The sequence below is a fragment of the Clarias gariepinus genome, chromosome 2 (assembly GCF_024256425.1).
Source record: "Clarias gariepinus isolate MV-2021 ecotype Netherlands chromosome 2, CGAR_prim_01v2, whole genome shotgun sequence".
NCBI lineage: Eukaryota > Metazoa > Chordata > Actinopteri > Siluriformes > Clariidae > Clarias > Clarias gariepinus.
The window spans coordinates 25,295,910-25,311,243 of NC_071101.1; the positions used below are offsets into that span (position 1 = coordinate 25,295,910).

A 15,334-nucleotide genomic window follows, 5' to 3' on the forward strand; every position below is an offset into this window, starting at 1 on the left:
CAAGCAGGGAGCGTGTCAAATCCGACAATCATACTCTAAAACCATACAATTGTGTCCATACATGCTTCTGTCTCATTTTGCTTTCTCAGCAAATTCACACAATAAATTTTTTTTAATTTGACAGAAACAGTAACATAAATGTACTAATTGCAATAAGCCTGCTGGAGACAGGTGGGTCAGGGCATTAATCTGAACTCTGACCTGGCAGAGGGGGGAGCTGTTTCTCCTCTCTGGTCCCAGTCTGTTCCAGTGCTTTATGTGTCTCCTCCACCATTTTAGCAGGCAAAGGGAGTGGTTTTGAGATGCGATCCTCATCATGACTTCTGTGACTGCAAAAACAAGGATGAAACTTTGAGTTAAGGTGCCGAGTGATGCTTTGATTCTAGTAGATCAAAGTAATCTTTTGTACATCCAAAATACCAAGCACATTTAGGAATGAATCCATTCCTCCTGGTACACAAAAAAACAAACAAACAAAACATGCCATTTCCTCACTATCAAGCCAAAACACACACAATAAAACACTGGTTACTATAAAAGACAACGTGCAGCAATAGTGTGTGTGTGTGAGTAAGAAAAACACAGAGAGAGAGAGAGAGAGAGAGAGAGAGAGCGCAAACATAAGACAAGGACGAAGCATGGCTATAGCAGTTAGATAGTCTTGAAGGTCACAGCTGTGTTTGCTGCTCCTTTGCTGGGCTATATTTAGACCAGCCCATCTGATCTGGAGTGATGGAGGATGATAGAAGAGAGACAGAGAAAGAGAGAGAGAGAGAGAGAGACAGAGACATATTCCAGGTGCACTGGTCCTGCGTTCTAAATGAGAAAATGGCTCTTGAAAAATCAGCACATGGTCAGAGAGAACCAGAGTGTGACCATGCAGTAACCTTTAATGTCATAGAGCAATGTTTATAGACTGCAAAAGCCCTATCTATATTTTACTCTCCTTTCCTGTCTTAATGCAGGCAGACACCACATGCGGTCGTGTTTAATTCATGATGCTGATGAATATTCTTCCCAGCAATTATTGTGGCTCAGTAAAAAAAGGTCATTATCCTGACGCTGAGTGTAATGCTGCATACACATGCCAACTGTTTACACAAACAAACAAACACCGTTCTGTCTATTGTTATGCTACAGGTAAATGTACCTCCATGATAAAGTCTCAATGTGAAATGTGTCCTGTGATGTTTCAGTGGCCTGGAGCTTTATTTGGAATATATCAAATCGTAGAATCGAAAATGAAAGCTCATTCACCATGTCCAAGTAACAGAAGGGCAATCAACATAAATTGTCAATTTTTGCCTAATTCCGTCCAAGGAGGTTTCTGTAGCTGTTTTGCCGCTTCCTGTACTTAATATTACAGTAAGCAGAGAAAAAAAATACAAAATTATAAACGTTCTCTCACCACTACAGTATATTGATAAAAGTTGTGTGACCTTTAGTGGAAGATTTGTTTTGAGACAGATCTTTCCATGGCTGTTTTTCAGAGAAACTTCCAGTTCTTCTGATGTTCGGGTCACACGAGCAAGGTAAAAAAACTTGCGGCTCTACATGAGGACTAATGACATTTGGGACATCTGTCTTATTCTGTTATCCTCATAATCGTCAGCATCAATATTATCAATCAACTAAATTATTATGTGTCTTCTTTTTATGTGTGTAACATTGAAAGTGTAGTAACATTTTATATTTAAAAAAAAAAGTCAGATTACCTAAAAAAAAACAAATAGGAAGAGAGAAAGGTCAAGCAAGGAGGACAAATTCTGCGACAACACTTGTCTGAAACACATTTTTCCTCCTTTAACAACAAGTTGGTAAAACAGAACCAGGCTACAACAATCATGGAGGAGCAAGAAAGGAGAATTGTCTTAAGGGAATCTTCCAATGGCTGCCCTACATGGTATTCCATATGGAGCTGAGTTAGTGTGATCGGTAACAACAGCATCAGTGCTGATGAAAAAGTTTAGTAAGCTGGTGGTGCTTAGGACGAATCAGGTTACATGTCTGTTGGGATGCTTCCAAACCACTTTCACTTACACTGGCCAAGTTCTGTGCACCAAGAATCGTGTGGGTCTGAATTGAAATTAAAATAGAAACAAATTACAAATAAAAAGTCACAACTCAATAAAAAAAAAATATCCTTATAAAACAAAACCTTCAGCAGCATGCAACAGCAGCAGGAAAATGGTTGAAAAAGAAAGAGAGAGGAAGAAAAAGAAGAAGAGAAAGAAGAAAAGACAGCACATACCTTCTGTTACTGATTTGTGGAGGAGAATGTCTGGAATGGTCCGAGGGCTCTGAGCGCCGGTCTGGGGAGCGTGAGCGACTGCTCTTTTTCTTGTCATGGGATCGGTTCGAGTGATCAGACGCTACTGAGTGGATATCTGAAATATCTGTCACCAAAAAACATTATTTTACACAGATTAAACATTACATACTAACAGACGTGAATATCCCTCATATTCAAGAGATATACCAGATGCTGAAAAAGATTTAAATTGGATGAAAAATAGTGGCTATGTTATTGCTTGAGAAACATCAATACCAACCATCTCTATCGGAAGCATTGGCTGAGGGAATGCTGTCATCCAGATCAGGGATGTTGAGCAGCGTGGCTCTCTCGTCTCTCTGCACGACCATCTTTAACTTGCCCTTTGACCTTTCTATCAACTTCTTAGCGTCTATCAGGGAGAGGTTCTCAGTCACAGTGCCATTTATCTAAGAGAAGAAGTAAAAAAAACATTTTTAATTATTATAAAATTTTCTTTTACACTGCACAGAACCTTATGTAGGTGGCACAGATTGATGGGTACGGTGGTCGGAGCTAGTTAATCTGATACCAGAGTTCCAGCACTGGCTATAATGAAAATTTTACGTGATGATACACAGCGGTGATGAGTGTTTTACATTAATCTGGAAGTCAGAATAGATATTTGAGCATTATTTCTTCAACGATGCAAGAAAGCATAGAAATTCATGTGCCACTCTCCCTGTTTACTTCACAGGGACATACATACACACACTGCATCATTTCTGGTGCTTTATGCCTGAATATTGACAACCGCATAAAAACACATCCTACTTGATGACTCGCATCATTTGATGTTTTACAGAGCCTGGAATTTTTCCTCTAAGCAGACATCTTACATGAACTGACAGCATTTAAGGACAGCTTCAAATATTACAAAAGTAAGAATAAACAACAACATTTACCATACAATACACAGGGTAAAAGGATAACACTGAAATTTCTAAAACCTCCTTAGCATACAAAATGCTTTTTCCTTTTAAACCACTATATACGGCTCTACTTTTTATATATTTTTTTCTTTCATTTGTAACCTTCACAGGACACCCTACAAACATTGTGACGCATATCATGTTGGCACACAGGGTCTAACAGTTGTCTTGCTGTTTATTTTAGGAAACAGAATCAACATGTATCCTTAATCTCAAAAGACCTAATGAAAATTAACACATGTTCTTCTCACTTTCACATTTTATTAACATAATGCTCATTTCTAATTGTCGTGCTCTCTCTCACCTTCAGCACCACGTCACCTTCCTGGATGTTGCCGTCCCTGGCAGCGAGGCTCTCGGGAGAGATATCCTTTACAAAGATGTGGCTGGCCAGGCGAAGGCCATATTCTGCTTATTAGAGTGAAAAGCAGGAACACACATGCGCGCAATGTTAGTATATATTTAGTTATATTCTTGACATCATCCGAAAATATCTTTTTTTTTGTTATAATATAATTATTATATATTTTTTTTATTAGAAGGCAAAACAACAATTTTTTTTAGCTCGAAGGCAAGCTGATGGCCAGTCTGACATTGTGAAACCAACCTTCATTCTTGCGAGACTTGACGAGTGTGATCTTGGCAGGACGGGAAGCCAGGTTGGAAGAGACAGAATGGCGCTCTGAGCGTGGAGACAGACTCCTGTCTCTGGAGGCGCTACGCTCTCTGTCACGGTCCCTTCTTGTACCCTGTCGCTCTCCTCTAGTATTGCGCCTTCCGGTAGACCCGCCCCCACCATACCCACTCCGCCCACTACGTACTTCATAGATCTCATCTTCATAGCTGTCGTCATCTTCATCGTGCTCAGACATTGTTTCTCTCTCCCCGTGACGCCCTGACGGGACCTGAACCTTCCTCTTTCGCCTGATGGTCTGAGAGAAAGGGAACAATGCTCAAGCACCAAGTGTAATTCAAAGTCAATTTTTAAACAAATTAAACATTTGTGTGTCAGTTATCTCATGTGAAAAACTATTTCCTTTTGACATACTCCATATTACATGCTTGTGCACAAGATCGAACTGATGCTTACTATTTTTGCATTCTTTCCGCTTTTCCGCAGCTGCTGCACAGCATACGCGTGCTCCACATTATCCATGGAGACGGAGTTGACCATCACCACCCTGTCATTCTCTCTGTGAAGACATTACAAAAACCTTTCAGAACTTAGGCTTTATTTAGAAACCGAAACCAAGGACAGAACATTTGATCCATAATTTGCACTTTTATATTTTCCAATTCTCAAGTAAACTTCCAAGTTGGAGTGTGAACAGAACTGATTGGAGGTGATTGTGATGTGCTGCTGTGAGAGGGAAAACAAATCAATCCTAAGCATTGTGATCTTGCAACAAACTAAGATATTATTGATTTTCTTGCTGAAAACTTACAAGCCTTGTAAAAGATGAGGCGAAATTACCTGAACAACTGATATAGAGCTCGAGGGGTAAAAATAGAAACAAAAAAAGAAAAAAGAAAAAAGTGCAGCAAGATGGAAGCATGTGATAAAAAACTACTTTCTCAAAACTGATAGTGAAACCATGCACTATTTTCAACCAAAACATTTGACTTACAAAACTGCTCCAACACTGATTAACTTAATAAAAATATTTATGCAATTGTGGACAAACGGTACAGTTTTCAACTTGTCCATCAGTCAAGCAAAAGCTCCAGTGTTTTATCCAGTTCCAAAAATGTAAACTAATGGTAAAAGAATTCATTTAGAAAAGAATTCATAAAAAAAAAAAAAATAATAAGTACAGTATATGAGTACAGTATATGAAATGCAGGCAGGTGGAACAACTTGATGCAGTCATGGTCCATGTGCTCTTCCAAAGAAGTTTCTGATTTAGCGCATGATGGCATTGGTCTTTTTCATTTCAGCAATGTTTCTTCTTCACACTGCATGTAAAAGACATGAGCCTGGCAAAATTTCCCCTTGATATGTCTAGCATGTAAGTATGTAAGTGACTGCATATTGTGTAAGTGGGAAAATTACATTCAGCTCAAACAATTTGCACCTTTGGTGTAGATGGGCTTTAAAATAATAAGGAAAAATTGTAAGCAAATTTGATTCATTTTGCAATAATAATATGAGAAACTTAAAGTTAATTTATTCTAAAAATACAATATTCCAATAAAATTAGAATAATTATATAGTTTTTTTTTTTTTTTTTTTTTACTTTTGGTGGAGGATCTATGGTGTTTTTCTTACTGGAATGAGTAGCACTTGCTGCAGCGAAAGTACCGAGAAGAACCAAACCAGTACACTGCATTGTAACATACATACACAAACACAGTCAGATAGTAATTCTAACTGATCGCCTGGAAACACAATCAGGTTGTCGCAGCTGCCCTGACTAGCAATTTGTGAAATAGTAACTTGGGTGTCTTGTGTTGTTATTATTGCATGACCTACTTCAAGTGGCTTTGTGTTACATTGTGCTTCTAGCAGGTTTGTGATATTTCAGCCAAGATTTGTTACAACATTGACTTGGGCTCATTCATTTTCCCCCTCTGATATTCAATCTATCATTTACTAGATACTGGATTGCTGCCATCTTTAATGCTGAGCCATCACATATGATAGGATTTCTGTGCTGTTAATATGCCTGTAGTTACTGTGTGCAATACATCATTCTTACCCAAATAATTTTATGTTCCCAGATAAAACAAAAAAAATAAAACAAATAAAGGATATCTGTGATTTAGGGTCATGACAATGCAAAGCATAAACGAAAAAAAGAAGTTAAGCATTTAATATAATTTAACTTTTAGCCTTACCCCAAAGGCAGTTGACCAGTCAAAAAATATATTTTTTTATATACAAATTCTAATAAATGTGTGTAGCAAAATTTTTTAAAAAGCTGCTGCGCAAACGCAGAGCCGAAATCATGCTCGCCTCAAAACAGTTATTTAGTTCTCATCTAAAACAGACGCGTCTGTATGTGCGCAAGTAGATGGCGTACAAATAGTATTACAGTAGCATGCATTGTGTTTTTAGGAAAGTAACTTAGTCGACTGAGTATATCTGAAAAAAGAAAGAAAGAAAAAAAAAAAGAATGCACATTATCAGTCAATTGTTTGGACACACTTTCATCCAAAGGATGTTCTACGTTCTTTTTATGTAGTAAAAAGAAAAGATGAAATCAAAATTAAATCAACAGTGGGCCTGTTTTACATATCTCACATACTCTCAGCATTTTCTCAAACAGATTATTGAAATAAAACTTTTTTACTACTGAATTATTACTATTATTGTTATTATTATTATGCTCAGCCCACAAATGGACATTAACATCACTAAATACTTTGTACTTAGAAACATTTAAATCATAACCATAAACACTAAAATGTGTTTAAGATGGTGAAAAATTCTGTTTAATCTAGTGTATCCAAAGTTTTGACTGGTAATGCAGGTTTACAAACGAATAGTGTATATCCCAGAAAAAAGTGATGGTAGAGTGTCTTACTGTAACAGGCCCTCTGCTGGCCCTCCCTTTAGCACGTCAGAGATGACGATGGACGTCTCTCCGCTCTGGAAGTGGGGGTTGTCCCTCCCGCCTGAGATGGCGATTCCAAACCCAAATCCTGGAGCCTGCAGAGTGGAGTCCAAAACGTTACAGGGAGAAAGAAGAGTAGAGAGACAAAGTTTCCCTAAAGCTATGTTAACCATTTTATGTACTTTTATTTGTATTTTTAGCATTATCATCATTATTATACAGTTTCCACAACGATCACATAAAAGAGAAATGTGAAACAAATAACTTTAAAATAGGAAGCAATAGTGCCACTCAAATCCTCTATGCAACCACAGAGTCAAATCTCATGCTGAGTTCTTAGAGCAGGACCACAGAACAAGCATTCATACACAAGCAAACCTTTAAACTGATTATTATTAGCTGGTAGGCTTTAAAAAAAAGATACACACATTTAAAAAAAAAATGGTAAGTAAGGTGAAGGTGTAGTTTTGTGAAGGTCCAGGTTTCAACTTGTTTTTCATTCTATAAAGCGCTATATAAATAAAACAGAACTGAAACAATTTGTGAAATTACTTTTGCCCTGTAACACTTGGCGCGGTCCTTACATTACATTTTTACACTGGGTAAAAGTATTATACCTTAATATACCTGTTACACAGGGTGAGTATAAAGTCCTACTGATTTTTGTACATTATATCTTGATATAAACAATAAATGTTGTGGCAAAACAAAGATCAATTAATAAACTAGCAGATTATTTAGCCACAGGAAATACACACAGCTGAAATCAGGGAAAGACTATATGCTCATATACCCTGTACATTTATATTAAGGCATTTGGCAGATGCTCTTATCCAGAACAACTTAAAAAAGTGCTTTTACAGAAGTGCCCTGTACCTTTGACAGAGCACAAACATAATTAACAGTAGGTCATTGAGGATTCTTTGCAAAAGCTATTGACGAGGATGCGGAGGTTTTAATTTTACACGCATGACTACCGTTATATCGCTATTATTATATTAAAGAGAGGGGGAAAAAAGCATTATTGTTTATTGTAAAATGGAGCCCAAGCGTAGCGAAAACATTCTTCTGTTCTGAATCATAACCAGTCAGACATTAAAATATTTGCATCTTACTCGTCGCTCATATCACAATGCTCAACATGTTTAAGAATGTAAGCTGAGAGTGGAGAATAGATAAAAAAAAAGAATGACTGGTATCCAGGGTATGATCGCACCTCACTCTTAGTAGTTACCAAAGATGAATGAATGAATGAATGATGGGTTGAGAGATAAAACAAGAGGCAACATGGATAAAGAAAAGGCAGTGATGGGTAGAGAAAGAGAAAGGTCATGAAATAAAACTGATGCAAAAAAGAGGCCTATGATTTTAGAGAAACTGAAACAAAAAGAAATATAAAACTTTTTATACTTTTATTTAGGGCAAATTCTCCCAATTAAAGAGATTAAAGCTGTTTTTATACTTACACTGACTAAGAAATTAAACTAGCCAAATCATGGTTCAACAGAACACAAGAGTTTGGCTATTAAAAACAACAATTGATCTAAAAAAAAAAAAAAACAAGAAACAAACAGCACCAATACCCACCCTGTGCAGAGTTACTGTGTGCTGCTCCCATATTACCGTCTCCTCCATTGCCGCACTCTGCATCAAGAAAAGAGAGGACAAGCAAAGCATAAGTTGTGGGATTTACATTCAAATTAACATCCTGAACACCCTGAGGGCCTTAAACTCTTTAAAATACAGTTGAATCTCAGTAGTAGCACAACATTAAAATGTTTCTAAACTAGTGTTTGTGTTTTCCTTGGGCTCCTATTAGCCGGTGCGTGACTGCATGGTTTACCCAAGAGCCTAAATGACCTTGATGTGCTGCACAGTGATGGAAAGAAAGAATAATGTGGTAAAAAAAAAAAAAAAAAAAAAAACATCAAACTTGGGTGTATGCAATGCCTATGCAATAAGTGGAAATCAAAAAGCACAGTTTTTTTTTGATAGATTTACATAAGTGGAGGCAGTGGTTTATTAATTTAGTTTTGCACGCTGTCTGGAATGCAGCTAATGCAACAGAATATGTGGGCCAACAACAACAGTGCCGTTATTAGTATAGATCATCAGGTTTAAGCAGCTTTAATGGGTTAAAGATATGGTTTAAAAAGGTGATAACCACAACAGACTTTATAATGAGATGATCTGCAAAGGGCAACACTTCACATACCCTGTTAAAACATCTAAAAGAGAGAACTAAGGCCAGTCAGAAAGGATGAGCTATTGTCATTTTTGCCAAGCCTGAAGGCTGCACCTGGCAGGATATCCACATATAAAGTGTTGCTCAATGTCTCACACACACACACACTTTTTTCCTGAACACAATTTTTTTTTCTAGTACATTTTAACATTTTAAACAGCTTGGCTACATACATCCAAGGAGACAGGTGAAACCAACAGTCCATTTGCAAGACTCCAGTTAATCTACGCAAAGGAGCAAACCACATACACACTGACCAAATGCAAATAACCATCAAATCCTTGCAAATCAGAACGAGTGCACATGCAAAAGCCTTAGAATCTTCATTGTACTGGAAATTCACATGAATGAATTGTTAATCAAAGAGGAAGGCTTTAGTAAACACTTCCTTAATGTCTTCCTTTAGCATTGTTTAAACAAGCATGAAGTCTAAGGAGGAAGCTGGCGACTGCAGAGCGCAGCATACCTCAGGACAATAGGATTGCTGTGGCTGAAATAAACAAAGTGAAAGTATGCAGGACTGTTTGAAAACTTTAACTAAGAACTTTGTCTGACAAGACCTCATGCATCTCTCTGACGAATGTGTATTCAGACCTTCGCCTGAGCAGTGGGGATGGGAGGTTTCAGTGCGCAGGTTTGCCAGACAGACTTTCCACACCGCAGCCCATTCCACTGCTGCCTCTAACCCAAACACAATCAATTAGCCGCTCTCTTTTTGCCATCACTGCAACATAGCGCCAATAAAACCCTGGCAGGAGAAGAGGGGAAGACTGCACAGCTTTACTGTAATTTAACAGCCTTCAGTGGATACAGCCGATGAACTGAGGTGGATAAAAGTAAGGCTTTTTTTTTTTTTTTTACTGTTTTAACCCAAAATTTATTTCCTTACACTTGTGGTAAACACTACGTACAATGCAGCTGTACTTGGACATTGAGAGTGAAAGCTAACAAGCGTAGTCTGAGAATGTCGAGGTCAGCTGCATTGCATCTTTAAGAGCCAGCTACCAGATTTTGTATATAAAAAAAAGTGAACAGACTCCCACGATTGGCGAGTGCCACTTGAATATTCAGGGGAGACAGAAATGCCAACCTTCCCACCTCCAGAGCTGGGCTAAGTATGCTCATTAGACACCCAGCCATGGATGGCTGTGACAGAGTCATAATACAAACCTCCCATGCATAAGGCTCTGAGTCACTTGAGAGCACTTATTCTAACATATTAAGTTCTTATTCAACTTGCCCATCTTCTGGTCTCCTTATAAACGAAAGTGTCTGACAAAGCATCCCTTCTAAATTATCTACCGACTCTCTCGCTCAGTCTGCTGCTGTCTATGAGGTGAGCGCACTGGCCAAATGAGCTCATTCTGGGGACCATTAAAGCATAATGAAGCATGAGTAATGGATTATTAATTAAAAACAAAACTTAGCTCTAATTCTTGATTCAGCAGCAGGAGGAAAAAAAGGATTGGAAGCTAAATGTGTGGGAAATGTACTGAATGAGGAGACAGCTACTGCAAACTCAACGTTTTGACTTCCTGTATTGTCTATGATGTGGAGCTATTTTTTAAACCTGAGTTTCACAGATCTGAATAGGCTTGTTCATGTTACGATGTTCGCCCCTGAGAAAGAATGAACAACTATTTTTTCACTTAAAGATATACACTGCCTGGCCAAGGGAAAAAAAAAACAAAAAACAAAACACACACACAAAAAAAAAAAAAACACACATATTCCAAAATTTTGCTGGACTGGCTTTTGCTTTGATTATGGCTAATGCATCATTTTGATAAAATTTATGCAATATCACAACATTTATTTCCACCCAGAGTCACATTAATTTCTCTCCAAAGTCTTATACAGTATATTAATGATGGCAGAGTCAGACGCGGTCAAATCACAAAGATTCTCAATCGGTTTAAGGTCTAGACTTTGTGATGGCCAATCCATTTTTTTTTTATTATGTCTCATAATCACTTTCACAATTTGATCCTGATAAATTCTGGCATTGTCATCTTGGAACATGACTGTGCCATCGGGAAAGACCAAAAAAAAAAAAAAAAATCAATCAATTGATAGAAAAACCGTATTCACAAAGCTTCTTAAAATTCTCTCAGAAAGCTCCTATCTTAGCTTAAAAAGTCCTAGCTGGGAATCCTAGACTAAAAGTGATTTAGGAAACTTCTCAGAGAAACTCTGAGTAAGGAAAGTACAAAAACTTTTATCTTAGTGAGAGGTTGTGGTCGACCCTGTTCTGGGTTTCTAGGGATGTATTCAAGTACTGTGATTGGTTGATAAAAAAAAAAATCTGTAAAAGGGTCTTAAAATGTGCTTTATGTGAAAATAGAATATATGATGATAGAATCACCATTTTGTCCTGTACTATAGAAACTCTTAAGCCTCTTAACAACTTTAACCTTGATATTATATCAGGCCCTTATATATATATTGAGGTCATTAGCTGACTTTATTAAAGGGCATTTATTTAAGGGCATTTATTTAGGGCCACATGACCTCTTTCCATTGCTACAAAGTTCATATTTATGCTCCCTAGCAAATTTAAGCATTTTTTCAGAATAGTCTCTCTGATAAGACGTTTTCTTAAGGCTACATTCTCACTAGTTTCCTTGCAATCCCTTGAGTTCTCTTTGCATTGTGTGCGTGGAAATGCTCTTACTTTCTCTTGATTTCACTTGAAGTGTTTAAGTGATCTCCCATCATGCTCATTCAGGAAGTTTTTCTAAATGCATTTCTTTCTCAGAGATAATTCACCACTATCTTGTCATGATTTAATAATGTGTTTTACAGTTTAACCCAATTTTTGAAGTTGCAGCAATCTTCTTATTCATTTTTTCCCTTGATACAGGGCAATAATCTTACCCTCCTGGAACTGACTCACATCCTCCAAGATTGCGGTGCGGACGGACCCAGCAGCTCGGAGTTCTCCGTAACAAATTTCGTTGTATCACTACACTGACAATAAAGTCTCTTTTTCTTTTCCACGACCACAGGATTATGCCTTCTGACAGGGTTGTATAAGAGATGAGAAGCTACTCTTCTGCAAAAGTGTAGGTGTGTTTTACATACTGAAAATACTAAAAAAAGGCACAGTTTTCTGTTTAAAATCCAGAGAAATCTGAACGATGATGTCAAGACTGTATGATTTGTAGTTTCATAGCAAAATGTGTACACACTATTGTGACTCATAGATCACCAGACAAAATATGAAAAGGCTGTTTATTCACTGGTCCACAGGCGCATGCCATATTTGATTGGTTTGGATTAAATGAACAACTACAACATGCTGCTTACTCACTGTAGCGCTGGTTCTTTGTTGGGTATTCAACAGGATTTGCAACAAGTAGGTGTGTTCCAGCTACAGGTAATGAGATATTAGTATGCTTTTATGCTTTACCTTACCTCCAGCTACATTTGAATTATGGTACATTCTCCATGACATGCCACAAATTCTATTTGTATTATTCTACGCAAAATTAATACCAGAGCATCTCTTTACAGATGTGAAGAGTCTACAAAACCTGCCTTTGTATGCTTCAGTAAGAAAACACTCACAGAACACTTCATAAGGAACGCTATACTGATAACTGGGTAGGGCTTCTCTTTGCTTTCAAAATAGCCTCACCTCTTTCTTCAGGGCATTCTAGCAGGTGTTGGAAACATTGCTTTAAGTTTCTGGTTCATGTTGACATGACTGTACTGCACAATTTTCCAGGTGCATTTTCATGCAAATCTCCTGTTCCTCCACATCCCAAAGATGTTTTACTGGATTCAGATTCACTGACTGGGAAGGCGCCTGAACGACACTGAACTCATGTTCATAAAACCAGTTTGACTTTGTGACATGGTGCACCATCATGCTGGAAGTAGCCACTAGAGAATCATAAACTGGGCCATAAAGGGACCACATTAACCAGCCCAAACTGCATCAGGAAATCGTTCCTCACACTATTACACCACCTCTACCAGCGTGGACTGTAGACACAATGCGAATTGGTGAATAGATTTCTGAACCTGGCACCAAATTCTGACTCTACAACATGTGTGCGGCTGGAGAAAATGTGGTACATAAGACCAGACTATGTTTTGCCGATGTTCAGCTGTCCAGTTTGGGTAAGTCTGTCTGCTGCTGCCACAGCTTTTTGTTTTTGGCTGACAGAAGTGTACCTTACTGTGGTCTTCTGCTGTTGCAGTCCATCTTCCTAAAGGTGCAATTTTTTACATCTTAACACAACTGCATAAAACAGCGTTTGAGTTTCCAACAACTTCTGCCCATTCTCCACTGACCTCTTCCATTATCAAGAAATTTTTAATCCACATAACTGCCATTCACTGGATGCTACTTCTTGCTGTTCATTTAAGCCTATTTTGATAGCTAATGGGAACATTACCTAAACCTGCTGGCCTATATTTGTATAATCTGCATCATCAAAAAAAATATTTTTTTTTGGCATGCTCAGCATCCGGCGTATAAAGTTTGTTTAGAATTGTAGCAAAACCTAAAAAAAATAATAATAAAGATCGAATCGGTACCTAGGTTTAGTAATATTGTACAGTGGAACCTCGGATTGCAAGTAACGCGGTTTACGAGTGTTCCGCAAGACAGGCAAAGATTTTTAATAAATTTTGACTTGGAAAAACGAACAAGTCTTGGTTTATGAGTACTGAGTATCATCTATCACACATGCGCTTCTTGTTTTGACGCCGAACGTCACGTGATCACAACTAAGCCAACAGTTTTTTTTCTCTCTTTTGCGCGGTGGAGTTGTGGGTAATAGTCTCCCCTGCTGTGTCTTAGTGCGCATCTCTCACTGGTACAATCAACATCCGCATGCGCATGTACTGTTCACTATAACACTGTGACCACATGTGTGTGTGTAAAACATATTTTATTTTGTGTCTGTATGCTGTGGGTGTACAGCGCGCATGTAAAGCAAAAGAAAGTCTCATTAGAGAGGTTAAAGATCCATTTTCCCTCTCTGTATCAGCCTGTTCCTTGTGTCTGTGTGCGCTTATGAGTCATTGGACACCGTGGCCCCCTAACTATGCAGGAAGCAACCATTTCAAGTCTATTCATGCATAAACAAATTGATTACAACTTGCCAATACACTGGAAACCAGTATTGCCGGACTAGCCGTTAGCATCTACTCTAGTTCTTCCATTAGTGTATTTTCTAAAACACAACCGATAAGACCGCAGAGACCCAGGCACTGACAGTCACCAACACTAAACTCACTCTAATACATACTTATGCTGCCGTCTCATCATTTTGGCATCAGACTGAGAGAGCGTGTTTTCTTTTGGAGTTGCTTGTGCTGCATGTGTTGTGATGAGCCATTTCATATCGACACAGTGGGTGTTAGGTCTCATTAGGTGTTTATTTAAAAAAAATATATCACACACCAAACAATCAGGTTTGGATTTTGGGCATAAAGCCTTAAAAATTGAAGACGAAAGTAAACCTTGCGAGCCATTGATGAATGCCACAGAATTTTGAGACACATTTACATAATCTGTGTCAATGCGCCTGTGCAGCCCTACTCATAAGCTGCTAAATATTACTGTGTTAAACTACACAAAATTATAACAGACCTCTTAACTAAGAGAAAGTTAAATATTATAAATGATTGATTTCGTTGTGCTGATGCGTGACTGACTACATTTGACATTTATTTAAAACCACAGGACCCGTCGATTGTAAGCAACATAATTAATTTTGTTGTTCTATAATACAATAAGGCAGAAATAAGGGCAGAAGTGAGGGCTGTCGAAACACTGGAGCAGCATAGGTAGCGCCAGCAGGTAGATCACACACACCATAAGCAGGTAATGGTAGCACATGGGCATCAGGATCTGCACGCAGGTGAACTTGAGACTAGAGGAACACCCTCGAGTCTCAAATTAAAGCACAGTAACCTGTCCATATTCCTGAATGTTAAAATATTACTGATAATAAAAAAAAAATAGTAGTACAGTCTCATTTTCAGCAATTTTGCTCAGCTCTTTTATGCTGGTTTATTTAACTAGATGCACCTGGTTTATCTTCAAGCACCAAAATGCCATTTAATATGGGAAGTCCCAAATCATTAGGCTTAAGCAAAATAAATAATAATAATAATGAAAAAATGTAAAAAAGAGAAAATCAGTGACAATAGAAAACACCCTCTTGCACTTTGGGCTTTTTCATATTTACTGAAAAACAAAGTTTTAGTTCGACATTTAGTGAGACCAGTCCGTTTCCCCTGAAACCCTGAGCCACCCGAGAGTCCCACA

The 15,334-nt window shown here is 37.9% G+C and overlaps 1 protein-coding gene across 10 annotated transcripts in view; it reads right to left on the minus strand.

Annotated features, from left to right (window-relative positions):
• The window catches only part of tjp1b (tight junction protein 1b), an 82,486-nt gene that overhangs the window by 14,880 nt on the left and 52,272 nt on the right, over nt 1-15,334 (minus strand). For 5 of the 10 annotated variants that reach the window (XM_053489518.1, XM_053489510.1, XM_053489502.1 and 2 more), the window contains 8 exons: nt 8,388-8,444; nt 6,771-6,895; nt 4,334-4,436; nt 3,851-4,175; nt 3,548-3,651; nt 2,553-2,721; nt 2,252-2,396; nt 202-329 (listed from right to left, as the gene is read on the minus strand). In XM_053489518.1, coding sequence (XP_053345493.1) covers nt 202-329; nt 2,252-2,396; nt 2,553-2,721; nt 3,548-3,651; nt 3,851-4,175; nt 4,334-4,436; nt 6,771-6,895; nt 8,388-8,444 — 1,156 coding nt within the window. Of the gene's footprint in view, nt 1-201; nt 330-2,251; nt 2,397-2,552; nt 2,722-3,547; nt 3,655-3,850; nt 4,176-4,333; nt 4,437-6,770; nt 6,896-8,387; nt 8,445-15,334 lie in introns of all 10 variants that reach the window. The other 5 variants (XM_053489536.1, XM_053489526.1, XM_053489545.1 and 2 more) reach the window with 1 other exon arrangement.